The following is a 26,993-nucleotide window of genomic DNA, read 5'->3' as shown; positions in this document are numbered from 1 at the left end:
CAAGACACACATGAACACCCATAAATGTACCTGCACACACACGCGCGCGCACACACACACACACGCGCGCACACACACACACAAACACACACACATTCGGTAGAGGTTTTCCAGGGACTTGCACCATGAGGACAATACTGATAAAGCATTGAAATTCAGGTCCAGTAAGCAATTCATCTATTCCGCCCCCCATCCCCTGATCAATTCATTCATTCCCTCTGCCACTCACTCTTTACTCCATTGGTCCACATGTTCATTCAACCAAGTCTTCAGTAATGTGATTTCTTCAGGCTCCACACAGACCACACTTTTCCTCCTCACTTTTCCTCCATCTCTCCATCCCTTTGTCAATCCCTCTAATAACAAGGAGCTAAAACTGTTTCCTGGACTTCGTATATTTACCATGTGGGTTAACCACCTTTTAAATGTGATACATGCACAAATCTTCATGGTTTTGTCCATGTTGGTCACTGTTGAATTACATCAACTACTCACTTGACAGTTTAAATGACTACACATACCTGATCACTATACCAAACCCCTCTGTTTGCCTCACCATCTACGGTTGCTACATTTCTCCATCAATCCTGTGCACACACACACACACTGGAGAAGCACGAGCCATCATCTCATTTGCTAATTGTTTATACCAACAGGCGTGAGCTGTCTGTCACACCACACTCCCTGTAAGTGCTTGGGGATGTCCATGCATATGTGATTGCATATGTGTGTGTGTATGTGTGTATGTGTAATACTGATGGAGCAGGGTGTGGTGCTGGTATGCTTGTTTTTCATTGACACATCTGTCGGACGAGTGGTGTTTCAAGCTGTCTTCTCTCCTTGTGGTATTAAAAAGAAAATCCCCAGGCAATATTGGCCTGCATGGAGACGTAAAAACAACATACATGAACAACAGACAGACGCTACAGGCTACTGCCTTGAGACGACTGATTCAGTAAGTAGGCTACGTGATTTTTTTTTTTTTTACACCAATCAAAATAAGGTTGTATTAAGCTGTATTAAGTCCAGCCAGTCAGTTTCAAAGTGTTAGCAGTTTCTAATCCAGTTTTTTGTATATATTTTGGGTTGGCAGTGGTTGGACACTAATTCATCTTAATTTTGGCAAAAGATTCCAGTGAAGTCTTATGTAGCTGTGTTTTATCATGAGAAACAGTAATCCTTTCTCAGTGTAGGGGCCAGATATGACCTTCCACCTTTGACCCATGACCCATGAGATGAAGCCTAAAAGCTGGAGCTTTATAATGCCTAAACTTCATAGAGAAAGCTTTGCACTGTAATTACAATATGATGAGAAAATATTCTACAGACTAAAATATGCTATAAACACTCACTGATTATGACAGTGGATATATCAATAAGGGAAGGGTCCTACTGTTGCTGTTTATTTCGGGGGGCCCAGATGTTTCGTGCTACACCACTGGCACGGGAGACTGTTGCCCATTTTATCTCCATATTTGTGACTCTTCCTCGGTGTGCGTCTCAGGTCAGCTGAGGTTCATCCGACCGAGATAAGACATGTGCGCGGAGCGTCACCCCGCGGTAGCCACGATGAATAGCAACAGACTGAAAAAGCGAAGGCGCAACGTTTGACCCTTACGACCTTCTGTTGAATCGTGCTATCATGTCGGCTCACTTGATGGTAAGTTACCCTTCAAATTTCGAGTAATTACTACACTTATTACGCTGATGAAGAATTGTATGAAAAATGTACTTTATACCTTAAATGGCAGAGTGTTGGCTGTTACTCAGATGACTGATAGCATATGCTGTTGTCAGTATTTTGTTAGCGGACTGACACAACATGCTAAATGTAGCTGAAGTTAGCTAAAATATAACTAAAACGCTTTATTAGTCGTCCTAGTTAAGCGACCTTTGGGGTTTTTGAATTAGTTTGAGTGTGGCATAAATATATAATTACCTACAAATACCGGTTAGCTTTTCTTTCACGCCCTTCAACAACTTCATGACATTAAAGGCAACGACTTTATGAATATTTTCATAGACATGTCGCACCTTTTGCGTCTCGTATTCTCTGTTTTTAAATTTGAAGTACAGCTGTCACCGTTTCATGTCCGTGTCTGTGTTTGTCTGCTCAGTCTCTACACAGATGTTGCCAGCGGTCAGCTCTCCTCCTTGTTGCTAGGCGACCATGGAGCTCCAGCTCGGTGTCTTCTCCACCTCCCCTGCACACGAGACTACTCCTCTACCTCACCCAGCGGTTTTATGATGTGGAGATGCTCCTGAGATGGAGGTCTCAGCTGAAGAGGAGGGGGATTCAGAAGAAGAATGTGTAAGACACATTATGGCTGTCTTGAACCCCCCGAGATCCATACCAGTGCTGCTGCTGCTGCTGCTGCTAGTAACTGAAACGGGGTCAATGAAATGAATAGCTGCAGTTCACAGGTGTTCATCTGAGTCTGGTTCAAAGCTATTGTAAATGCACACCGTTCAGTCTCCCAAAACCAAAAGCCTACAACTGAGTGCACCAAAAAAAAATCTATCTTTAGTTTAAGATCTGAATGTGCCTGTTGCAAGTAAAATTACAAAATGGATTAGAATTGGTTATTTTCATAAGCATAAAATTCTTTAGGCTTAGAAATAATGAAATAATGGTCACGACAAGGTGCTTTAAGCCCAGTCCAGATGCTGTTTGTCAAGCTACTACATCTATTTGACCATCACTGACTTTTCCCCACTGTCTTTCACAGTTACTACAGCTACACTCAGAGGTTTCATGGGGCATACATCGCAGCAGCATATTATATCTTGAGTATAAAGGGGGGATTTAGGTAAGTACCTTGTTCCCTTGCCTCTACATTGTTTGAATATATGGATATGCTGTAGATTTATATTTTTTCTTTATAAGATTTAATAGTATTCACATGTATAGTATAGTATTAAAATTGTTATATCATGATAAGACAGCCACTGCTGTCTGAACCTGTTGTTTATGGGCTTAAAATAGTGATTTTCTGCATGAATTAAGGGTTAGGACATGTAAGTTGACTGTGATTGTGCAGTTTAGTCAGATAGGGCTGCAAGTGATGATTATTTTATTATTGATTTCAAAGGTTCCGGGAATCCAGATTGGCAGCTTCAAATGTCTTGATTTTGTTTGAACAACAGTTAAGGAGCTTGTGCTTAAAAGATTACTTAAACAATACATTTATTGCTAAAATAGCTAATTGATTTCCTGTTGAAAGAGTAATTAATTAATGAATAGTTTTTACAATCATGCTATGTTGAAAGCAGCTGGTGTTATATGATCAAACTCACACAGGACTTGACACAATGAAATATCTCATGTGGAAACCAACCAAACTAGGATTTAGAGCAGCAGCTGAGCTCAGAGAGTCTGTGTAGCTGTGTAGTGCAATGGTTCCTGCATAATACATTACTTTCTTCTTTTTAACTTTTGAAATGTCAAGCCCCGACAGACTGAATGAGAGTATACAATCAGCTGGTTGTCCGATGCTTCATGTTTGCAGTTGATGTCGCACCCGTTACTTCTTTTCTGGCAGTTATTAACATAACATGAATTATTTATATACAGTTTATTTAGTGTTATAGTCATGTCCTAAATGTGCTACTGTGATCCAGTTTTTATGTGACGTCTGTTCTGTGCACTCAGGTATGTTGATCAGACAGACTGGTTTCGTCCTAACCAGAGGGGAAAGTTCAGTTGGGACTTCATGAATCACAAAGACACACACCTAGAGGAAGTAGACATGAGCTACACTGTCATCAACTACTCAGGACTGCAGAACCTGGGTAATGAGATCCAGCTTTTTCAGTTTCTTTTTTTCCACCCTCTCTAAATCACATTTCCTTTGCTATAACCTCATTTTCTGTTTTGTTTTGTTTTTGTCAAGCACATGAACTGTTAATTCATTTTTAATCTGATTTGTCTTCCTTCAGAGGGACAGCGATCTTTGAGGACTCTGTCATTACGAGGGTGTTCTGAAGTGGACGATTGGTTCCTGGCCAGGCTCCATATGTTCCAGGACTCTCTGGAAGAACTGGACATCTCTCACTGTCCACGCATCACTACAGGCGGCCTGGCTGCACTGAGGAATCTCAAGTAATTATCCAAATACTCACAATGAAGCCTAGATATGTAACACCTCCGTTGTGTTAAATACCTCCTTCTTGTGTATTATGCGTGTTCTGCAGGGGACTGCGGCGTCTGGACATATCATCCCTCCCCGGGATTTCGACTCCTGGTTTGGTCATCATCCTGCTGGAGGAAATGTTACCACTGTGCCAAATCACTGCTAATGGCTATGACCACAACCTGAGGCCGGAGGAAGGAGAGGAGAAGAAACACACACAAGCGCAGAGGTAGTGCGCGGACAGGGAAATGAATCAGAGGAATCAAGTCCTCTGACACAGCTCTGCTTTGACAGAAAGGGTGGCAACAGGGCAAAGGGAGGTGCAGAGTAAACACCTGACATGAGAAGAGAAGTCACATGCAGCAATTCCAAGACAGTTTAGGTTGATCACAGAGAAAGGTTTGAATTGTACTACTGACATCTGCACAAGTCTTGACAACAACCAAAAGGATAAACCTATTATAGGCTCAAATTCCATTGGACAATGACAACATACAATTATAATGATATGAAAGTATGAAAAAGAAAAATGCAGCGAGTGTGGAACAAGAATGAACTACCTCAAGTTTGTTGGATTACTTGGCATTCAAGGCATATGTTATCACAGTCTGCTTGTCAAAGTGTGTTATTGTCTCCCAGAATCAATTTGTTGTCAAGAGTGTGCACATTAATGATACTAATCTAAATTTATATCATGTCTCTGTCTCAAACAAATTGCACTTTGTCTGCATATGTGGCAACGGTTTTATTTGTTGTTAAAATGTAAATATGATTGTAAATGTTCTAAATAAAGATTGAATTGTTCAATATTATGATTATTGTAACCTTTGCCTGTGAATTCATAATGCATCTTAAACAGACAATGAAAACCACGTGGCCACACATCACACAGTGGCTCTATTTCTAATCTTAACTGTGCAAGCTTGTGTGAGGAAACTAAAGCCCATAATCCAGTGTGAGCCTTGTATCTGCAGCAGTGTCTGACCCCACTGTGGACTGATGAAGACACCAGTTGGACTGAGAGAAGATGGCGAATGGGGGATGAAGAAATCACTGGTAGTTTTGTACGTGTAGATATAGTACATCTTCACCGATTTGGTAGCTAAGTTTGAAGTGAATAGATCCCCATATGTGAGTAACGTACTTCTCATCCCAAGTTGGGTGGCATTTGCTGCTTTAAAGTTGGAGGCAAATATCTCTTAATTTCTCAACATGTTACCTTTATATGTATTAACCGTTTTATTTAATATATAGAAATTAAGTTGACATTTAACAGAACATCAAGTAATTGGATCTGCGGTAGGAACGATAAATGCCGTGGGAACTGGGTCACATGAAGCACGGACCGTATTTTTGACGGACCACAACAAGACGGGCAAGCTGAGTGCTAGCAGTGCAGTGAATACTTGTCGCCACTTTGTTAAATATTGGATATAAATTGATTGTCATTCGGATCCTTTTGGTTAAAAGGTCCCAGTAGACGGATAAATGTCTGATGCATCAGGTAGGATGGTTGTCTGATGTGGAAAATGACTTTTAATTTCGTTGTTCCACTGCGCTAGTTTAGCTAGCTTTGTAGCTAACATGGCCATTTACATTGAGAAATACTTGCTGAAGCACTTGATTGACGCGGCATTTAACTTTGTCTTTGTAGAACTACCTGAAAGAAAAGAAGAGGAGGAGGTTTCACCCGAACCAGAGGTAAAAAAAAAACAAACATTTTATCTGCAGCCGCGAGATTGTAGCTAGTGAAAGCTAGCAGGTCTCAGCTGGTTGTTAGCTTCTTAAAATCAAAACAAAGCCGTGGTCCGTCACGTTAGTAACACAGATCAACAGGGTTTACTGTGGTTTCACTGCTGCTGAATTTATAATGTGAATATTTCTTTTTATCGTTTGTAGGAACAATCCGACGACAGCAGTGAGGAAGAAGCAGCAGGAGACACAGAGAGTATGTGAACTCAAACAGGGCATTTCTGTAACATACGGTGTGAATATATGAACGTGAAATAATACTGTTTTACAGCTTTGTATTCTTTGATGAAATCCTGCAGAATAACGTTTGATTTCTTGTTAGCCAAACGTCAATGCATGATTGCAACGATTTCCAACTTTTTAAGCCACCTTTAATTGAGGCACGTATATAATACACCAGTCAGCACTAGTACATGCCAGTTCTGTTTGCTTTGCTCTATAGATACAGTGGCCTAGTGAGTCATGTGAACAAAAATCTGTCACTGTATTTGAACACATGCTGCCTGCCGTGATATGTGGAAGCCAAAGTGCCACAATCCTCATGATTCTGACTTTGAGTTTGATATGGTTTTCTATCCACATACATTTATTAATCACCCATTCCTTTGATTTTCCCCCCTCATCTGGTTCTCCTCTGTGTTCCTGTCAGTGGACTTCCTGCGTAACCTCTTCTCCAGCACTCTGGGCCTCGGCTCAGCAGACAAAGTTCTGGATGACCTGACTCTGGACGGAGTGGCGCGATACATAAACAGCGGCAAATGTCAGTCTTTATTTTTTCGATTCAGCCCATCCATTAGGGCTGTCCATAGTGGATTGATTTACAGCGTACAAGTTTAGAGTTATTATTGATTTATGTTGAAATTTGCTTTGCATCCATGCAGGTAAAAACATCATCTGCATGGTTGGAGCAGGAATATCCACATGTGAGTATCTCATATCTAATATCACAGAATAAACATTTAACAGTATCATTAAATGTTTTATAATCATTGATAACACACAAACTCTCGGTTCATGGGGAGCCCGTCATTGACGAAATGCATTCCCTAGCCCATTACCCCAACCTTAACATCACAACTGAATACCTCACTCTTAACCTTCGAACAGCCATTTTGGCTTAGTGGGTTCCCTGTTTTCAGACCCTGCTAATACAGTAGAGGCCCACACACATAAGTGTATACTTATCTGTAACACCATCTCTCTCTCCGCAGCGGCTGGAATCCCTGATTTCCGTTCACCAGGAACAGGCCTGTATGCAAACCTGCAGAAATACAACCTGCCTTACCCAGAGGCCATCTTCCAGATTGATTATTTTAAGGTGTGTTAAATGCTTTGCACACCTTTGAAGCATGCTGCACTATATAACAGTTGTCTTGGGGCCCCCAAAAGTCCTTGCCAGTTTTTGAAATCTGAATTATTAAAAAAAAAAAAAATTCCAATCTCCACTGTCAGTACAATAAAATTTAATATTTCTCGCCATCTTGTGTCTCAGAAACATCCAGAGCCATTCTTCGCCTTGGCCAAGGAGCTTTACCCAGGACAGTTCAAGGTACAATTCACTTCCTGCTGCGAGTCAACTGCTGATTAATTGTTTTGTTATTTAGAAAACTATGAACTGCCTCACACATTTTTCTCCTCTCCTTTTATTGGTGTGTAGCCGACAATCTGTCACTACTTTATGAAGATGCTGAAGGACAAGGGGATCCTGAAACGCTGCTACACACAGGTAGGAAAAACACCCAGCTTTACATAAAAAAAAAAAAGTCACTTTTTCAGTGTTGACATTTACATGTGCGTTCGTTCAGAATATTGACACCCTGGAACGAGTGGCCGGGCTCGAAGGAGAAGATCTAATCGAAGCTCATGGAACATTTTACACATCCCACTGTGTCAGCTTCTGTTGCCGCAAGGAGTACAACCTGGACTGGATGAAAGGTGTCTTTTGGTTTTGTTTGCTTCTACATCAAAGAACAAGATCAAAAGATTTTTTTATGCCATTTGGGATTTTGAACTCCTTTTTCTACCTTGTAGAAAAAATCTTCTCTGATGACATTCCCAGATGTGACAAGTGCAGCAGTTTGGTCAAGCCAGGTCAGTTGATCTTTGTCTCTCTTTGTTTTTTATTTTTGAATTGTTGATTTTAGTTCTGTAAGCGTTTTCTTATTTGTCCTGTATCATTTTAATCCCTCTTCCTAAAAGACCTGCCAACCTTTCTGGACACCATTTTTATGTCTTTTTACCGTGCAAACATGATGGTGAGATAACTGTGTCTTTGTCTATCTCAGTATCTCTTTGTACCTCTGAGTTCTTTACTTCTCTTCCCCCAGATATAGTCTTCTTTGGCGAGAATCTGCCTGTGCGGTTCTTCACTTCAATGAAGATGGTGAGCACATGGTAGTGGTTTGAAAGTGTGCATGCATGTTTGATGTAACGTGTCTGCAGACATAAACTCTTCTCACCATCTTTATTTACCCGTTAGGACTTTCCTCGCTGTGATCTTCTTATCGTCATGGGGACGTCTCTGCAGGTCCAACCTTTTGCAAGTCTTGTCAGCAGGTACTGCAGATCAAGTTTCCTGTTACTGGACTATAGTACTGAATGCAGTCACAGCTGCAGTAAATTTGGCAGTACACTGTAGAAAAGTACACACTGTCCAGCAGCCAGCGAGACGGCCCTGCAGCATTAAAGATTCAGACTTGAGTCTTGGCTTGTTGACCCGTCTCTGAGGACAATGCAGAGGCCCCACACCCATATTTTGAAACTTACTGTAGATTGATCTGTTGGCCAAAATATTGTTTAAGTAATTGTTTGTTTGTTGTTTCTGTGGTTTCCCCTGTTTTTTTGTTATTCAGGGTTTCAAAAAGTTGCCCCAGACTGCTCATTAACATGGAGAGGGCAGGGCAGGTGAGCTACCACCACTACATCAACTCTTTTCTGCTTTTATCCCCCCACTTTTTTCTGTCATAAGTGTGTTTCTTGGATTCTCTGTGCAGCATTGTTGGTGTGTTTCTCTGTGCAGGCCGATCCTCTGTTGGGGTTGCTTGGTTTTGGAGGAGGGATGGACTTTGACTCAGACAAAGCATACAGGTGATACAGAGATGTTGCTGCGTCTCCCCAGCTGCTTCACTATATTAGCTTTATCCTCCCATTGCAGCCGATATCTTATGTAAAAAAAAAAACAGATCTTATCTGAATGAGTCAGTCCAACTTACACAATAGGATGATGAGAAGTTTTTAGAATTAATAAACTGGGACAAAACTATTAATGATTTATATTTTTTATATAAAATGTGCATTTGTTCTATATATCAGTTTAAATTGTCACCATGCAGTTTATTTTTGCACCACCAGATGGCGCCAACGCATCACCCACAATAATTATTTAGTGAGAGACTTATTGCTATATGACATTTTTATTTCTTTCCACTTTACTTAATGTAGCTACTCAGTCATTTAATCACTCAGTAATTAGCCAGTTACTCAGTAGTCATCATGACTACTCAAAATTTGTTGCTGACCATGGTGCCAATGACAAACTGTCCAGTCATGTCTGACAAGTAAAACATTAGGAGGGTGAAACTGTTGTATTTAGAAGCGGCAGTAGTTCTAGTAATAGTAACTAGTAGCACTAGTATCTGTGAGTTTTACAAGTGACCGCTTTGACGTTCAAATAAAATGTAACAGCACACTAGAAAATGGAAATTAAAACTATAGAAAGTTGTGCTACAGTCCAACATTGTCATGGCTCATACACATGGCAGCAGTGATGAATAATATTTAAAAAAAAAAATTAATAATAATCATGTTTTTAAATGGCTGCCTATAGCAAAGTGAAATTAAAAATGGGATTTGTATCTGTATTGGTTGCATCTGTACTGGGATATGAAGGCATGGTGTGGAGCCCTGTCCAGGCTCTAATGGCCTTTCTTCTTCCTTGCAGAGATGTAGCTCAAATCAGTACATGTGATGACGGCTGTTTGGCTCTCGCCGACCTGCTGGGATGGAAGGTAAGTTACACAATCGTCTGTAGACAGTAGAAGTGCATATAATGTTGTACTTCTTGTCTAAGCACAGTCTGTTTATCACAGGACAATCACACATGATTCTAGGGTAAAAATAGCCTTGGACCATAGTGCAATTAGTACTGTAATCCAGTCTGGAGATAATTAAGCCAATGTATTATCACCATTTCCCTCACAGGGGTTATTAAAGTTTAACACAGTCTCATCAGCTAGAGCAGAAGCAAAAAAAAGTGTGTGCTTTCGAAATGTCAGGGTAGCCTATTCATGATTTTCCTGTGTGGTGTTGTGGTTTCAAGCCCACACTGTGTAAGGACTTCACAATTTACACAAAGCAAAAGCTGCTTTTGTCTCTCATTTTCTTCTGCATCACCAGGATGTCACCAGTCCATCCTCTGTGTCTCTATGTATTACTCGTGATAAATAACTTCTTTTTTTTTTTTTTTGTCACTTCTCTCCAGGCGGAGCTGGAGGAATTGGTGAAGCAGGAGCACACCAGGATTGACGGTCAAGACAAAAAAGAGAGGTCCTGTGAGAAGAAGGAAGCCGCAGCCAAGGCGAGCTCTGCATCAGTGGCACCAGAACCTAAAGAGGAAGAATAAATAATTAAAATGCCCCCTTTTTTATAAAAGCTACTGTAGTGATGTCACAGTTTGGAGTTAGCCCTTAAAGGTAAAATACCACAGTTTCTGTTTGAAAGTGAGCTTTAACAGGGTCTGTCACACTCTGTTTTAATCTGCGGACATTTGATTCCTCTGAACAACCTCACATGACATCTGACATCCCTGTAGTTTACGCTTTTGTTCATAACAGTAATTTGCACTTTACTTACATTAATATACTTTCCTTTTTCTTTTCATTTTTTTTTGGCATTAGCGAAAATCTGTCTCACATGTATATTTCTTTCTGAGGCAGTTGACTCTATGCATTTTACTGCGATAGACAGTGGCATTGTTGCAATATATCTACATTTGGTTAGTAGGTGGTTAATATCTCCAAAACCTCAGGCAGTGTGATAATGACTTTACACTGCACAAAAGCTGAAATAATGTCTCCAAACCAACTACTGACCACTTCTGATGTAGTGATTTGAGCCGAGCCTTTGATTTTTAGTTCATGCTTCCTCAAAAGACAACCAGGCTATTGTGTATTTAATCTGTCATCTTTTTCCCACAAGCCAAAAGTGACTTTAGATACATTACATTCAGAAAGTTTTCAGACCCCTTCACTTTTTCCATTTTGTTATGCTGCAGCTAAAATCATTTACATTTATTTTTCCCCCATCGATCTACATTAACATTTTTTGCCAACTTATTAAAAAGGACGTGGACATACATTAAGTATTCAGACCATTTCCTCAGTACTTAGTTGAAACACCTTTGGCAGTGATTACAGCCTCAAGTCTTCTTTGGTACAATGTGACAAGCTTTACACACCTGTATTTGGGGATTCTCTGCAATTCTTCTCTGCGGATCCTCTCAAGCTCTGTCAGGTTGGATGGGGATCATCAGTGGACTGCAATATTGTTCCTCACAGAGAGCCCTTTTAGTGCTTTTTTTTTTTTTGCAAACTTGAAAACAACTTTCGTGTGTCTTTCACTGAGGAGAGGCTTCCCTCTGCCATAAAGCCCAGATCAGTGGAGTGCTGCAGTGATGGTTGTCCTACTGGAAGCTTCTCCCATCGCTACACAGGATCTCTGGAGCTCAGCCAGAGTGACCATCAGCAGGATTTTTTGTAGCCTCCCCCAGATCTGGACCTTTACACAATCCTGCCTTTGAGCTCTGCAGGCAGTTCCTTCCACCTCATGGCTTGGCTTATGCTTTGTCATTATGGTGTATTGAGTGTATGATTTTCAAGTCTGCAGCATGACAAAATGTGAAAAAAGGGAAGGGGTCTGAACACTTTCTGAAGGCATTGTAAGTATCTTATGTCAAAAAAAGAACTTCCTGAAAAATGAACTGAGGTAACTATAAATATAACAACAGGTTAACTGGTTATGTGGAACTTTAAAAATGTTTTTAACTAACAGTGTTTTTCATCTTAACCCTCTGCTCCTGTTTGAACCAATATCTGTGATTTCTTTTAACGTTTATGGAACAAAAGATGTTCTCTTAATATTATGGAACTGCAAACTGTACATGATGCACAAAATATAATCATAACTCTTGTCAGGACCTCAGATGGTCCTTAGTTGATAGTTAGATAGATGGATAGCTAAAGAAAATTAAACAGACATGGAGCTCTAAAATAGTTTGAAACTCTATCTTTTTATTTTATTTTTTTATTAAATTACAAACTAAACTATTTGGGATAGCTGTAAGAGCATGAATTGTTGCATTATGAAATAAAAATAAAGGGATGGACACAATAACATAAACATCTGTACAATATTATGGAAGCCAATACAAAAACCCCACAATAAAATTAACTTTGTAAAGCTGATAATGTTCACTTTTGTTGAGACTGTATGAAAGAGGAGTTGATTCAACTATCAGGTCATTTTTTTAAGACTTTGATTAATTTAATTAGGCTTTACAGAAAGTCATAGGACACTGGTTATAATAATCTATGCTGACATTGCGCAACCACAAACAGCCATATATTGTTGTACACATCTACTTTACTTAATTTATGCAATTAGAAAAAAAAGAAAATAAACTCAGCTAGACATAAATAAGCTAAACTAAATAAGCATCTATAAAAGTTGATGTCTGGAAAAAAACAACAACATGCAAACAGCGTCACAACTGTCGACACATTTTGATTCACATGTTGCTTTATTCTGGCTAATTGCATTTTTCCAACTAATCCCACTGAACCAGGAAATAAAAAAACAACACATACAGCAGGACCACATTAGTAAGAGGCTCATTAAGAAAATGTAGGTTTTTGGGGCCTTTAAAGATTTATGTAGCATTTACGGGGTTGCGGTCTTCGATATATCACCACCATCTGAAGTACTGACATCATAATTAATTTCACATTTGCAGTACGTTCACAATAGAAAGGAAAGGAAGGAAGGATGAGTGATTTTGCCAAAATATGGTGGGGATGTGAAATTCCACCAGATGGTTGGCTGCAGTGGCATCGGTCATGCTCAGAGTCGGATTGGTCATTTTAAAGGTGCTATAGATGTACGTATTTGCTATTGCTAAGTAGCCAACATTAGCATTAACAACTGTTTACGTAATAGTCTAGAAGAAACATTGCGAGTTCAAACTTTATTCTCTACTTGCCAAGAGCTGTCTCCAGCAGTGGAAAGCAATGCTGATGTTGACGCTTCTATTTCTGTCACTTTCTCTATTGAAGTTAGCATGCTAACCAACTAGCCCAGTCAGCCCGAGTCAGTGTAGCATCCTGTTTGCCGTGAAGTAGTGTCGCTCAGAAGGCATATTGTAACTTTTTGTATTGTGCACACACTTGCTTCTTGAAAGACACCACGTTTAGTGGCAGAGTAAACATACATCTAGCTCCTTTAATGCCACTATTATTGTGTATCTTCCTTTTAACCAGGCTTAGTATACTTTATAATGTGCAAACATAAAATATAGTTATGTTAGAAGTGACCTTTTCACAATGTGGTTAGCGCAGAGGCCAGTCATGTTTTTACATGTTTTCCTGACTTTTCATTATCTTTAATGTTCGTATAATCTTTTACATAAACAATATTTATCTCAATCCAGTTTTGTCTTAATGAGATTGTTGCATCAGATGTAGTTAACTAGAGTATAAACAAGACTAAGAGTCTACAGCCATGCTAGCAGCTCTGTAGCCTACTTATGCAGTGCAGTACTTTGAGCTAAATGCTAATGCTAGTTGTTTCACATGCAGTTGAAGTTAACACGTATGTTCACCATGTTCACCTGCGGTTTAGCATGTTACAAATCGCTAAATAACGCTAAACACAAAGAATAACTGATGACGATAGGATATTAGTTTTGCAAGTACCTCACCATAAACCGAGGTACTGGACAAGTTAAAAATTAGATTTTGATGGTGACAACCCACCTAGCCTTTCACTGAAAAACATAATCAGCTACTGTCTTGCAAAATTACCAAACTAAAAACAACAGAGTTCAGGGCCTGTGATTACAACTTTCAGCTCACTTTTTTTAATTCATTGTCACTTGACAAAAGTGATCATTCTATATCTGCAGGCTAACACACCTGAGGTTGTTGGTTGTATCTGTTCTGGCTTTTTTGTTGCTAGCTCAATTGGTCTTTGCCATTGTACAGATCATGGTGGTGATAGAAAATGGTTTGAACACAAATTGTGGCAGCGCTGCACGGAAATGTTGACCAGTTAACGACACCTCTATCTGTGGTTTCCTTCAAGACTGTTGGACAGCCAGCTAACTAAACTGCATGTGAGATAAATCGCACATCAAAACCCCATGCAGTCAAGAAACACTGAAAGCTGAGTGTAAGTATCTATATATTTCTCCCAAAGCTGCAAGATAAAATCTAACACTTAAGAACACAGATCATCTCAGAGCTTGTGGTGAACCATTTTGAGGAGGACCACTGTCTGTTCTAAACTTTGAAGGTTTTTATCGTTCATGGCGTCTGAGCAGAAGACAGACGGTGTTGTAGAGAGAAAAATATAGCCAGATGTAGGTTTTTACAGAACAGACAGTCTTTTCACTGTTCACACTGTGCACAGAGCTGGGTTAACCACATGTAGAGTTATGGGGAGGGGAGGGTGATGAAGGTGCAGCCATCTTCACATGAAAACTGAAAGTACATTAAATGCCATCATGGGCAGGATGCAGAAGAAGGCAAACGTGGCAGATGTACAACAGTTACCTGACTTTTGAAATACAAAATATTTCTGCGCATTACACCAGGAAGCTTCTTGAGGATCTATGTCTGAGGAGCATGTCTGCTTCCTATTTTAGCACCATTGGTATTTTGAACTCTTAAGCAACATCTGTGAAGTGTGTAGAAAGGAAGAGCTCAAAACAGAAGATTGCAACATGTGGAGAAATTTGCTAATAGTGTAGAGAAGAGAGGGCACATGAACTAACTGAACCAGCCCAACACATGTAAGTATTAACCATTTTCAAACATCTTTTTCTAAGAATTCTACAATTTCTTTGTCTGATTATTGAAAATCTAATATGAAACATAATTTATTCTACACTGTTGTCAGCTCTCAATATGTGATTTACCCACTGATTTGTTGTTTATGTGCATGCACAGTTATACATGCACATAAATGTGTCCAAATGCTTGTGTCCAGGGCAGTTCACAGTCAAGTTAATGGGACAACAGCCATCCCGTGGAGGAGCAGCAGGAGGAAACTGTCGCTGCTGGAGCAGTTGAAGGGCTGTCAGGAGGCCTGGTGCCCTGGGGCCCCCTGGGATAGAGAAGGGGCTCACGCTGCTATCAGTGGAACACCTGCTGGGGTGAGTTGTCCTCTTAGATACAAAAATCAATTTTGATGTTACATAACATCTGAAACTGCTTCATTTATTTTAGACAAATTCTTGAAATAGGTCTATTCACGCAAGTACATTCTTGACTTTTCCGATATTAAAAAAAAAATGGCCTTTAAGCTTAAAAATCTTTGAGATAAATTTACTAGTGAGTGGATTATAGATCTTGATCTCCAATGTGTTTGTTTTCACACACGTGGACATTTGGTTGAGTGCAAAGACTGAATTATTCTCCTTTTTGCCATAATCGTAAGCCTCCATGCAGGTTATATTTTACCAAATTGCAATGAAGTCGCAGATTTTTGATTTTGCCTGAAATATTCAGTGTTATTATGACAAGAATCCCACAACTAGATCATCACCGAAATTTAATGGGACAGTGGTCACAGTCTGTTTGTGAAAGTATATATTTCCTTTTCACTTTGTGTTTGTGTTTTTTCTCTGCTCATTTTTAAAAAGTCTTTCTATTTTTTTGTGTCTCCATTTGTCATCATCAGTCTTTCTACTTTCCTCATCTCCCTGCATGTGCCTTCCCTGATCCTCTCTTTTGCTTCCTCTCGCTGTTTCCCTCATTTGTGAGTAATCCAAGTGTGATCATCCTGTCAGCTCTTGGTTAGTTTGCTGCTAAAGTTTTCTAAAACTAAGTAACTTTGAGCTTGTAAAACAAACTTACTGTGGGGAAGCCTGTAAGCTTCACTTAAATTTTCTGTAACAACAGAAGTGTTCTTAGCTACCCTGGAAACTGACATGCACGTTTCTCTGACATGTTGCAGTAGTTCCTTTTTTTGTGTAACATCTGATAGGACAACAAACAGCAGTTTTAGGGCTCAATGCAGAAGTACAGCGGTTGCATTTGAGGGAAATGACCTTACAAAATGGATATTTCTGCTGCATGGAGAGAAAATTAGTAGAATAAATATGCATTTACGGAAGGTGACATTTGTTTTTTTGGGAGAGTGACATGCAAATAATTACCCAGAAGTGAAAACCTCTTAACTGGCAGCAATAAGTCACTGATGCGTGAGTATTTGGAGCATCTGAGCGTTTGTTTTTCTTTTTGCACATGAACTCTCAGTGGAAAGCTAAGACTTTTATAAATTAATATACAACAGAGCGCTAATGTGAAACTCTGTACGTCATGGAATTTATATTCTGACTAGTTCTGTTGATTCAAATGTTAGAAGTTCATTCGTTCATCTCTGCTCGACTGGTTCCATGAATGACTAATGGCTGCCGTTACGAATTGACAGAAATATTTATTCATATAACATCTGCGTGTCTGTGTGATCAAAGTTTGGTGACTTGCAGTAAACTCTATTTCTGTGCACACTGAGCATGAAAGCCACTTCCTCTGTGCATGTATAAATATGTGCTGGCGTGTGAGAGAAACTCTGAATTCAGTTGTAGAGCCGTTAGTTCGCTGTACCTGTGATTGCATGTGCATTGTTTTACCCAAGTAATTGTGTCTCAACAGACCTCTTTGTTCTGTTTTAGTCACTGTCTCCAAAAAAAGGCATTGATACCTATTTTGTACAGTCTCAGTCTCTCAACATCTATGCACACAAAGCAAAGTATTACTGGACTGATATGACAACTTTGGCTGTTAAAATTAATTTCTATCTTATGAATCTCTTATGCACAATAAAAAATGATATGTAATAAATACATATATCAGTGTAAAAACAGCTTCTGAAGGTTTTCAGACTGCTTAACTTTTAAAAAATGTTAAGCAACAACAATTACGCAGAGTTCAGAAACTCTGCTACTATGCTTCATCAGGGACTGTGTGAGTGTGTTTTGCTCAGATTTCATTGGCAGTGACCTGGTAGCATAAGCAAGCTAGTTACTGACTGTAACCTGACTCTGATTCAAATGTTGCTTGGCACATGGAAACACTTGACATCACCTTTTTCTAACTGAACTCTACCTGCCCTTTGATCCAGTGAAAACATCACAGACAAAACAAAAACCACAGAAATCTTTAGTGTGAAATATTTAAATTGTTCTAACTTTGGCAACAAAAAAAAAAAAAGTGTGCAGGACCTAATAATCCATAGCAAGAACATGATTAGGAAAACATTTTTAGAGCCTTTAATGTAAAATACTTTACTTCTTTCAACAGTCTGTATTTGGTAGTATAAAGGTCCCATATCTTATAAAGGTAGATTTCCATGTCTTTTTTATTATAAAGCAGGTCTAGCTTCTATATTAATACTGTGAAAGTATCAAAGCCTCAGTCCACAGAGAAATGCACACAGCCTGTATTCAGAAACTGAGCCTTAAAACGAGCCGTCAGGACTTCTGTAACTTTGTGATGTCACAACAAAGGAGTCACCACTCTCAGCCATGCCCCAAGCCCAGTCAGGAATACAGGAAGTGTAAAATATGGGACCTTTCATGATTGAGAAATCTTTGCAAATATATCACAAATTGAAATACAGATTGATAATGACTGTATGTCTTCAACGCTACAACGATGCCTTTATAATAGAGAGGCCGCCCATGAGTAACATTCAGAGACAGTTTAGCAAAACATGCAAGTACACTGTTTACCATGTTCACCATCTTAGTTTAGCATGTTAGCATGCTAACTACAGCTTAGGATGATGGAATTAGTTTTGTAAGCACTTAGTCATGAACTAAATTATTGGACAAATTAAAATGTTTATCACTAAAAAGTTGGTGCTTCAAACCATCCCATGATCAACTTTGACAGTGGGGATGCTTTTCAGTAATGTTAAACATTGCTGAGATGAACCATGAAGAAAGTCTTCTCCAGATGTTACACAACCAAATAAGGCACTTAAACTCTTCTGAAGAGACTTGAAGATTTGAAGACTTGCACAGCTTATACAGCTGCTCTCCATCCAGTCCGACAGAGTTCGAGAGCATCTGTACAGAAGACTGGAAGAAACTGATCGAATCTTAAACAGCAAAGTTCATTCTTGGCTTTGGACATCGTCAACAAAAACAATCCCAACTCACCCTCCACCTACTAGCAAGTTTTCTCCATACCTTTCAGTTGTATCACACATGTTTCATAAGAAGCTTGAACTGGGATGATGATAATGATGATGATTTTCCTGTTGTGAGAAGTTCAAAAGGACTCAGAGCTGTCAATACTGCTATTGAAAAAAGCTCTGATTGTATGGTAAAATTATTATTTTATTTTATTTTAAACACATCTGGAAAAAGAAACAGCTATAACACAACAAGATATGAGAGAGTTGAGAGGCCCTGCCACATTCCAGGTCCACACTCAAATAGTGTTAGCCATACAGTCATATCAGCCCTTTGAGTAAAAAACCCTTTACCCTTGGAAAATTACTGTTTACGTGACTTCACATCAACTTGTCATCATGACTAATTTTCAAGATCAAATCAATTTAATCTTGTTTTTTTTCCCCACACTATTTTATTTTTTTTTTTATTATCTGTATGTCCATCCACTTATTTCTCATTACTCACTGCTCCTCCTCTTGCAGTTTTGTTACCATGTAGCCCGCCACATTTAAGAGAAAACATCTACCTTCTGAACAGGCTTCCGTAACACTTGAAATGAGTCATCGTGTGTGTGTGTGTGTGTGTGTGTGTGTGTGTGTGTGTGTGTGTGTGTGTATGTCCCTCCAGAGTTTCCTGGTTCTGCGGGACTCTGTGACGTCTCAGCCCATCCTGCTGTGTGTGTCTGCTGGAGGAGAGAATGGAGCTGTTCTTGATTATAATATCGGAAACAAAGGCACAGGTATGGACCAACTGCATGCAAAAACATAGTTATTTGTGTGTGTGTGTGTGTGTGTGTGTGTGTATGTATTTGCATGCTCTAGTCTGTAAGTTCCCTATTTGTCACTTGAAGTGCTTATTTCACGACTCATTACTTCTGCTAAAACTGAACTAACTGACTAAACTGATAAACCGTTGCAGTAGCCTGCAGTGTACCTGCAGAACAAACCAGGGAAAGTCGTTACAGGTGAGGAGCAGGAAATGCTCTCACACACCCTCTAGAGCACCCACAAACTGCAAATTCTGGTTCCTGAAACTGTTAACTTCCTTTACCGGCCGATTAGATCCACGTCCAACCATGTTACATTTACTACACTGCACACTAATGTGATATATCTAAAAATCATAGGCTAAAGGGACAACAACCTGCAGTAACCCTGCTCAGCATTAGAAAATAATGGACTTCATGGCTACTGACGCTGGTGTGATAAAAACTGATGAGCTTGTCCCACTTCTTCTTCAGAAGTCGCCTCTTAGTGCTTCAAGTTTCCAGGAATGTAGTTTTTCTTCTAAGCATTTCAGAATTAGACTGATGCTGCCCACTCTCTCTGTTTCTCTCTCAGTGTTCCAGTTGAATGACTCTCGTCTTTCCTTCTCTGACTTGGCTCAGCTTGTGCTCTTCTACTCTCTGACCAGGTAAGAACCTGATGTTATCTTTTTATATTTGTTGTATGTTTAATCTTCCACTTAAACTCTTGGCTTCTCTCTGGAGCTCTAGTAAAAACAGGATGGTGAGCCAATCAGACGAGGAGGCTCATAGCATCTCTTCTGAATGGCTCACTGTGTTCTGAGTGATTGGATTAAAATATAGCAGATTTCAGGTAAAACACTCAGGGCTGACAGTGACTGCTTTGTTGTGATACCACAAAGTTACAGTCCTGACGACTCGTTTTAAGGCTCAGTTTCTGAATACAGGCCGAGTGCATTTCTCTGTGGACTGAGCGCTTTGATACTTTAACAGTATTAATAAGGAACTTAGACCTGCTTTATAATCAGAAAAGACATGGAAATCTCACATTATACAATATGGGACCTTTAAAAAATTTCGTTTTGAATTCATTTGAAAATCTAATCAGCAGTTTGTTCAATCTCAAGGTCTATGCAAATCGCATGAATCTGTTTAACAAATGTATCTTATCGCTGTCGTTTCTTCTTCTGTGTCAGGGATGTGTTAGCCGTTTGTCTGTCAATCCCTCGCTGGATCTACAGCGTAACCGACAAGAACAAAGATCGTCTGTCTCAACTTGAACCCGGTGAGTTCTTTAGTATCTGTGTCTATTTGTGTCACATCCTCTCCAAGTTGAAGTATCTCAAAACGATGCAAAGAGAGAAAGTATTTTTGAATCAGTAAACATTTTTTTTTATTTTACTGTTTAGTTTGCTTCCAGTTAACTAATGATGAATAAGCAGTTCTTTGAAATATGTACTTAAACAGAGAACTGACTTTGTTTTGTTTTTTTACACCTCTCTAATTCAGACACTTGGCTCTCACCGCCTGAGCAGCAGACTGATGAAATGACCAACAGGGAGCTAAGCAACGTCATGTGCTCCATACAGGTATGCACTGTGTGTGTGTGTGTGTGTGTGTGTGTGTGTGTGTGTGTGTGTGTGTGTGTGTGTGTGTGTGTGTGTGTGTGTGTGTGTGTGTGAGAGAGAGAAAGTACAGAGGATGGTAAGAGTATGTGCTTAAGAGCAAAACCGCTCATTTCCTTCTAAATGAGGCAATGTGTCTTAACACCTTAAAGCTGCATGAATCAATATTTTTATAGCGCACACCATTGTCTTCAGTGTTGTTTGCAGACACAGCAGGCAACTGTGCTCAGGGAAAATAAACCCAGTTTACACGGGTTGGTGAGCGCAGGGGAGCATTTAGCAGCTAAAGAGTCATACTGCTAAAGCTAATATCTGCTGGATGTGTAAATAAGCAACTGTTTGCTAACACATTCGCCACCTTTATAAGATGGTAATATGACATAAGACGAGCTAAGATAAGATAAGAGTCCTTTATTAGTCCCACAGTGGGGAAATTTGCTGTGCTACAGCAGCAAAGTGGACAGTAAAAAGAAAGGAAAACTGCAAAATGTCAATATCAAATACTTAAAAACATGATAGATAATAGATAATAATAATTTTATATGTATAATCCATCTATCCATACTGCCGTCGCGGTGGCAGCAGGCTAAGCCGGAAGGTCCAGACATCCCTCTCTCCAGCAACGCTCTCCAGCTCCCCCTGGGGATCCTGAGGTGTTCCTAGCCCATATGTACAATTAGATATTTAAATATAACAACAATAGCAGCAGATAAGTGATATTGCACAGATGGTGTGTGTGTCGCTTATTGAACATGGTGAATTGTAAGTCTTCGGTGCGTGTGGACGTATGTTATATGTTGTGTTCACACCATTAGTCAATTAATACCTCTTTAAAGCAGAGGTTAGCGATGACTTCAAGCTTCTTTCACACCTAAGCTGTGGTGTTCAGTGTGTCACACCATTCTTTTTTCTTCACTGTTTGTCTACGTGTGTGTGTGTGTGTGTGTGTGTGTTTCCTTAGCTGACTTCTACCAACGGGGCCCTGTGTATCATAAATCCCCTCTACCTTCGTGAACACGGAGATGATTGGCTGACGCACAGGGCGAGTACTACACCGTGCTCCACGCAGCCTTCGAATTACAGGCGAGAGCGACGCCTCAGCACCACTCGAACGTGGGCAGGGGCAGGGTTACAAAGTAAACGGGCCATCTCATTGGACCAGGAGCCCTCTGCTGCCTTTATGGAGAGTTCTGGTAAAGACTTTTGTGGATTCAGTATTTATTGAGAAATTTGCTGCACCCACTTTAGAGGGCCACGTCACTCAAATTTCAAAAAACATATTCCCTGAAGTGATGTTTGACCGTGCAGTTTTGGTTTTACTTTCTAAGGTTTTGACATCATGACCTTCATATACACAGGTTATGAGCTACACAGCATTTAAAAATAATATAGAAAACTCAACAGCAGTTTATGTAAAAGTTAACAAGGACAATCCACCGTGAAGATTTTTAAGGAATTGCTTAGGAAATGCTCTTATTAGCTTTCTTTCTGAGAATTAGATAAGAACATTGGAACACACACATTTCTGTCTTTGGAATCAATTAGCTTAGCTGAGCACAAAGACTGGAGGCAGGGGGAAGAGCTAACCTGGCTCTGTCCAAAGTTAAAAAATCTGCACCTCTAAAGATCACTGATTAACAAGTCGCGTTTTTTTAATCCCTTCAAAAATGAATGAAAAAAAAACAGCACATTGTGGTATGGGGATGTTAGGTTTTGGATTATTTCTTGGCCTGGGGCAGTGACAAAGTTTCCACAAAACTACAACATGACATTTTTACATTTTTGTGTGTTTGCAGATTTTTTACAGACAAGATATAATGTGTGGCCTTGTCTTTCATCAGCTGTTTCTCATTCTCTATAATGTATAAAGTGCAAGGTTCCTTTTCATAATCCATGTCTCCTTCTCCAGGTCTAACCAGAGCTAGGTCAGCCGATTCACCACATTGCCCCCCGGCCCCGTCAACGCCTGTGGCCCCAGCAGGAGTTGTCCTCAGGAGGCCCAGTCAAGATTCTGCCAGCAGGCTTCCACACAGAGCAAGTACGGGGAGCCTGCAGCCATCTCCTCCCTCCACCCCCGGAAGTTTAAATTGCGCAGCGTCCGAGCTGCAGTGCCATGGCAGCCCTGTTCCTCAGTCTCCTCACAGGGTGTCCTGGATTGAAGACGGAGTCTGGCTACCGCCACCCAGACCCTCCTCCTTGCTCCAGCCCCCGTCTCTCGAGCTTGACTCGCTGTCAATCAGCAGCATAGAGGAAGAGCAGGACTTCCAAATGCCAAGCCCCACACCCCACCACCCGTCAGCACACCGCCTGGCCGACAAGGTCATACATCGGCTCTCGGCGGTGGGCCAGGCGCTCGGCGGGCTGGTAAGTCAGAAGAAAAGACTGACCAATCGTGTGCAAGAGCTGAGCGAGCGGAGAGGTGGTGCATTTGCAGAGGCTGTGAAAGGATTCGTGGAGATGACGCTGAAGAGGGGGGCTGATCCCGACGGGGTCACAGGCTCAGAGTTCTTACAGGAAGTGAGGTCAAAACTTACATCACTGAGGGATACACTGTGGGACCTTCCAGAAATCCAGGCGTTGTTGGACAGCATTACAGATCTAAGTGACCCAGCGATAGGTGAGTGAGTTGACAGTGAAGTTTGTCAATAGACCACTGAAAATGCACATTTCAGCAGTGTTTGTTAATATAAACGACAGAGCCTCCGACTCTTCCTCACATACCTTCTGACCCCCCTTAGACTCGTTGGTGGAGCTCTCCCTCCACAAGGTGGCTCTGAAGCCCGTCTCTGCCCACCTCTACTCCTGCATCCGCACCTCCCGGACAAACGATGGCTGCTTCGAGCGTCTCCGGAGCAACCTGCGTGTGCTGGAGCAGAATGGGGTGGAGGAGCTGGGCGGGTCAGCAGGAGTTGGAATTCCTGACAGTGTCAGCCTGGAGCGGATCCAGCAGAGGTGGACTGCAATGCATGACGCCTACTCCCCGAACAAGAAGGTGCAGATCCTGCTCAAAGTCTGCAAGAGCATCTATCACAGCATGACTGCTAATGCTAGCTCAGGTAAACTGGTGTTCTTATGATTATTACTTCTCTAGCTCTAGCTATGTGTGGACTGGCACCTTGTTTGTTGATTAAATCCGCTTTAAATTCACATCCTCCTGCAGGTACAGTATTTGGAGCAGATGATTTTCTGCCCTGTCTGACATGGGTGCTGCTCCGTAGCGATGTTGTGACCTTACAGCAAGACACAGACTACATGATGGAGCTTCTGGACCCCACACAGCTACAGGGAGAGGGTAAGGCAGACACAATCACTGTTTCATGCTCAGAGAGCCCGCTGTGGTGGACAGGTTGGCCATTTTTTAAGTTTCCATGGTTCTTGGACCTGCTCACATGAACTCAGAATAACTTCAAATTTAGCCTAGTTATAACTGAAGTGTTTGTGGGGTAGAAATTTACACATCACTAAATTAGAACAGGTTGCACCACACAAACTAGTTCTCATGTAGTTTGGACTAAATATTTAAATCCAAGTGTAACTGTTGTATATCTAATGAACGAATGTTAGCTTACTAAAGTCTTTACTTGCTAAGACATTAAAGACGATGTCCAAAATCCCTCCTTTGTTCATTCATTACTCTTTATACAATGGACACTCAATAGTTTATTCAATAGTGAGCAGTAAATAATAACAATGCTACTAATTCCAAAACACACATATTTCTCTATTTATGCATGTGCTTATACTGCCTAAGTTTTAAAACAACTAAACTTAGTGATGGACACAAATAGCTGGTGCATGGAGGTGTAGGTTTGACTCATTTAGTAGATGGTTTCCTACAAATTCGACTGTCTCTCTTTGTTCATTCCCCACAACAACAGGTGGCTACTACCTAACAACTCTATACGCCGCTCTCTACTACATCAGCAGTTTCCGTCCACGGCTTGCAGCTCGTCAGCTCAGCGTGGAAGCCCAACACTCTCTTAACCAATGGCATCGCAGGCGCACACTGCACTGCAACCAGTCTCGTCGCAGCGTGCATCGACGGACCATTCGCAGGCAGATGTGTCGTGTGCAGAACTCCGAGACAGGGACTGAGAGTAAAGAGGAAAGTGGAAGAGAAAATGCTGCTGATCAGTCGCAGCTGCAGACGGAGAGCAGCACAGAGGCTCTGCAGCCACTGAGAGAGGAGACAGGGAGAGGACAAGGAGGCGAGGACCAATCACAGACATCTACTCCAGTATTAGACTGTCACCAGCAAGAGGTAATACAGGAAGACAGACAGGAAGACAGACAGACTTAATGTAGAGCAGAGGAAGAGGACCGAAGAGAATTGCAATGGATTGGGGAGGAAATGGTCTGAGATGAAAAACATGTCCTGTCCTGCTCAAACTCCTCTTGTAAAGAGGTCAAAGAAAGCTTTTGATTAGTGTTACTAACACACTGCTGTCAGTAAATTACTCCTGTTGCCTAATTCAGGGTTTGCCAAGCTGGGATAAAGATAAATCTGAAGGGTCAGAAGACGGGTCAAAAGAGAGCGATATTTCTCTCATGACCTTTCTCAAATTTTAGCTGTTTTCTTACAAAATACTGAACACTTTTATTTACCTCAGGGCCTAAAACCTTTCAAATTAAACATTCAGGGAAGCAGAAATCACTAAACTGGCCTAAACTCATCCAAATTTAATGTCATAGTTGTATTGTAAAGAAGAGAATTGTTTACACAAAAATTTAATTGATAAGCTGATACTTGAGTTATTTATATCTAATAACTGATTTCAGTTCGTTATAATCTGCTAGTCAGCAGCAATCAATCCACATTTTCCTCAGGAGTTTTGTCACACAGTTATTATTTCATTCATTAATTTGCTAAGGTGCCACATAAATTGGAATTGTTTTGTGTGCTGTTTAATTTAAATTAATATCATTGTAATGTATAAATATATTAATATAAAAATGCAAAGAGAGTAAAGTAATAAAATAAAACATTTGTTTTTGTTGTACATCTTGTTCCCGCTCTCTCTAACACCATTTCCAGCAGCTGTTTTCAGCTCGATAGCGCTGATAAACCCCAGTCTGTGCTTCTCATATATTATTACAGAGAGTGATTTATCTACGAGCTAAGACGTTGGTGGAGACCAAAAATTCTAAATCAATTAAAGCAACTTTAACTCTTCTTCCACGGTTCAAGATTGAAAATATTGCTGATGAAATATAAAGCAAAAAAGTGCTCTCAACAGCTTTACAAGGACATACTGTATATCCCCACATCAGCCTCTCAAATAATCCCCAAATACAAATGTGTGTCTTTGGGCCACAAGGGGGCAGCATTAAACCTCCTCTGAGACTTAACATTTTTATTCTCTTTGAATGATTTACAGTTTGCAGAATGTAAACAGGTTTGATTTTTAATTGATGGAATAAGGTAAGACAGAATCAATACTGGGGAAGATATTAAACAGAAAAAAAATCTGGATTACTTTATGTTCTTTTCAAAAATCCTGAGAAATCCTGAGAAACTGGTGAGATTTGTTTTTGGAGATTTCCTCTTAACACATGATACATGCAAAACAACATCACATATATTACCTTTATTACTAAAAGCACTAAAGAGCTTGAACGCTGGCTTGAACAGAGAGATGAAATTGAAGCAGTCACAGAAGTAGAAGTAGCTGTTAAACATAAGGTTAAAGCCCCAGCAGCATTACATGGAGGGGATACAGATGAAACTCTGTAAAAAGTTGAAATGACAGATGAAAATGAATTTACAAGACTTGAACAGTCACTTAGAATTGCCTCAAATCAGCACTGAAAAAATTTTGACAGCTGAACTGTAAAACATTAAAGGAGGAGACGCTGCTAGATGTAAAATCTTTAAAGGTGTTGCAGTGTTGGATGAAACAAGTAGCTGAAGTCGAAACACCTACTTTGAATGAGTTGAATGGCATGTTGATTATTTTACTTCCTTCTCCCCTTTAATATTTCAACTGCACACTTCAGCTTCTACTTCCACAACAGTTCACATTTTAACTGTTATTGCTTTATTTTCTCTCGTGTGAAAAATGCTTTATAAATAAACATTACATGGAGAGAAGATAAAACAGCAGTTGAGGGTGGACGGCAGCGTTTCAGAAGAATTTCGGCAGCAGTTGAATATTAAATTAAATAATAAGCGCTTAAAGTAGTTGAAGTGGCAGTTAAAGTTTAAGCAGTGACAGTAGAGTCAGCAGTTCACATTGAAGCACTTGTAGAACTAAACTCTTGGGTTAGCTTAGCTTAGC

The 26,993-nt window shown here is 40.3% G+C and overlaps 3 protein-coding genes across 6 annotated transcripts; all 3 read left to right on the top strand.

Annotated features, from left to right (window-relative positions):
• Positions 1-1,627: 1,627 nt before the first annotated feature.
• dmac2 (distal membrane arm assembly complex 2) lies at positions 1,628-4,945 on the top strand. Its single transcript, XM_022760525.1, has 6 exons — positions 1,628-1,660; positions 2,118-2,311; positions 2,730-2,810; positions 3,653-3,792; positions 3,940-4,102; positions 4,195-4,945. The coding sequence occupies exons 1-6, from the start codon at positions 1,643-1,645 to the stop codon at positions 4,364-4,366; spliced, it is 768 nt and encodes a 255-aa protein (XP_022616246.1). The 5' UTR covers positions 1,628-1,642; the 3' UTR covers positions 4,367-4,945.
• Positions 4,946-5,140: 195 nt separating this feature from the next.
• On the top strand, positions 5,141-12,346 carry sirt2 (sirtuin 2). 3 transcript variants are annotated; one of them, XM_022760528.1, is made up of 16 exons: positions 5,141-5,197; positions 5,788-5,834; positions 6,033-6,081; positions 6,535-6,645; positions 6,767-6,808; positions 7,097-7,203; positions 7,378-7,434; positions 7,543-7,611; positions 7,691-7,820; positions 7,917-7,976; positions 8,213-8,268; positions 8,365-8,441; positions 8,738-8,789; positions 8,905-8,972; positions 9,826-9,892; positions 10,366-12,346. In XM_022760528.1, coding segments are annotated over exons 3-16 (1,038 nt in total). In that variant the 5' UTR covers positions 5,141-5,197; positions 5,788-5,834; positions 6,033-6,080; the 3' UTR covers positions 10,507-12,346. The 3 variants fall into 3 exon arrangements, with proteins under 3 accessions (XP_022616249.1, XP_022616247.1, XP_022616248.1); XM_022760526.1 differs by lacking the exon at positions 5,141-5,197 and adding an exon at positions 5,501-5,637; XM_022760527.1 differs by lacking the exons at positions 5,141-5,197; positions 5,788-5,834 and adding an exon at positions 5,501-5,637.
• A 2,213-nt stretch (positions 12,347-14,559) lies between these two features.
• LOC111232825 (ras and Rab interactor 2-like) lies at positions 14,560-25,675 on the top strand. Of its 2 annotated transcripts, none has more exons than XM_022760486.1 (11): positions 14,560-14,949; positions 15,147-15,312; positions 18,973-19,084; positions 19,686-19,758; positions 20,287-20,375; positions 20,600-20,679; positions 21,677-21,908; positions 22,625-23,332; positions 23,454-23,771; positions 23,876-24,007; positions 24,594-25,675. In XM_022760486.1, coding segments are annotated over exons 1-11 (2,334 nt in total). In that variant the 5' UTR covers positions 14,560-14,947; the 3' UTR covers positions 25,016-25,675. The 2 variants fall into 2 exon arrangements, with proteins under 2 accessions (XP_022616207.1, XP_022616206.1); XM_022760485.1 differs by having other exon boundaries at positions 15,107-15,312.
• The last annotated feature ends 1,318 nt before the right edge of the window (positions 25,676-26,993 follow it).

The sequence above is a fragment of the Seriola dumerili genome, unplaced genomic scaffold (genome assembly GCF_002260705.1).
Source record: "Seriola dumerili isolate Sdu_G_001 unplaced genomic scaffold, Sdu_1.0 BDQW01000337.1, whole genome shotgun sequence".
Classification (NCBI taxonomy): Eukaryota; Metazoa; Chordata; class Actinopteri; order Carangiformes; family Carangidae; genus Seriola; species Seriola dumerili.
Note: the sequence above shows the minus strand (reverse complement) of the source record. Positions and strands in the feature narration are given on the sequence as shown.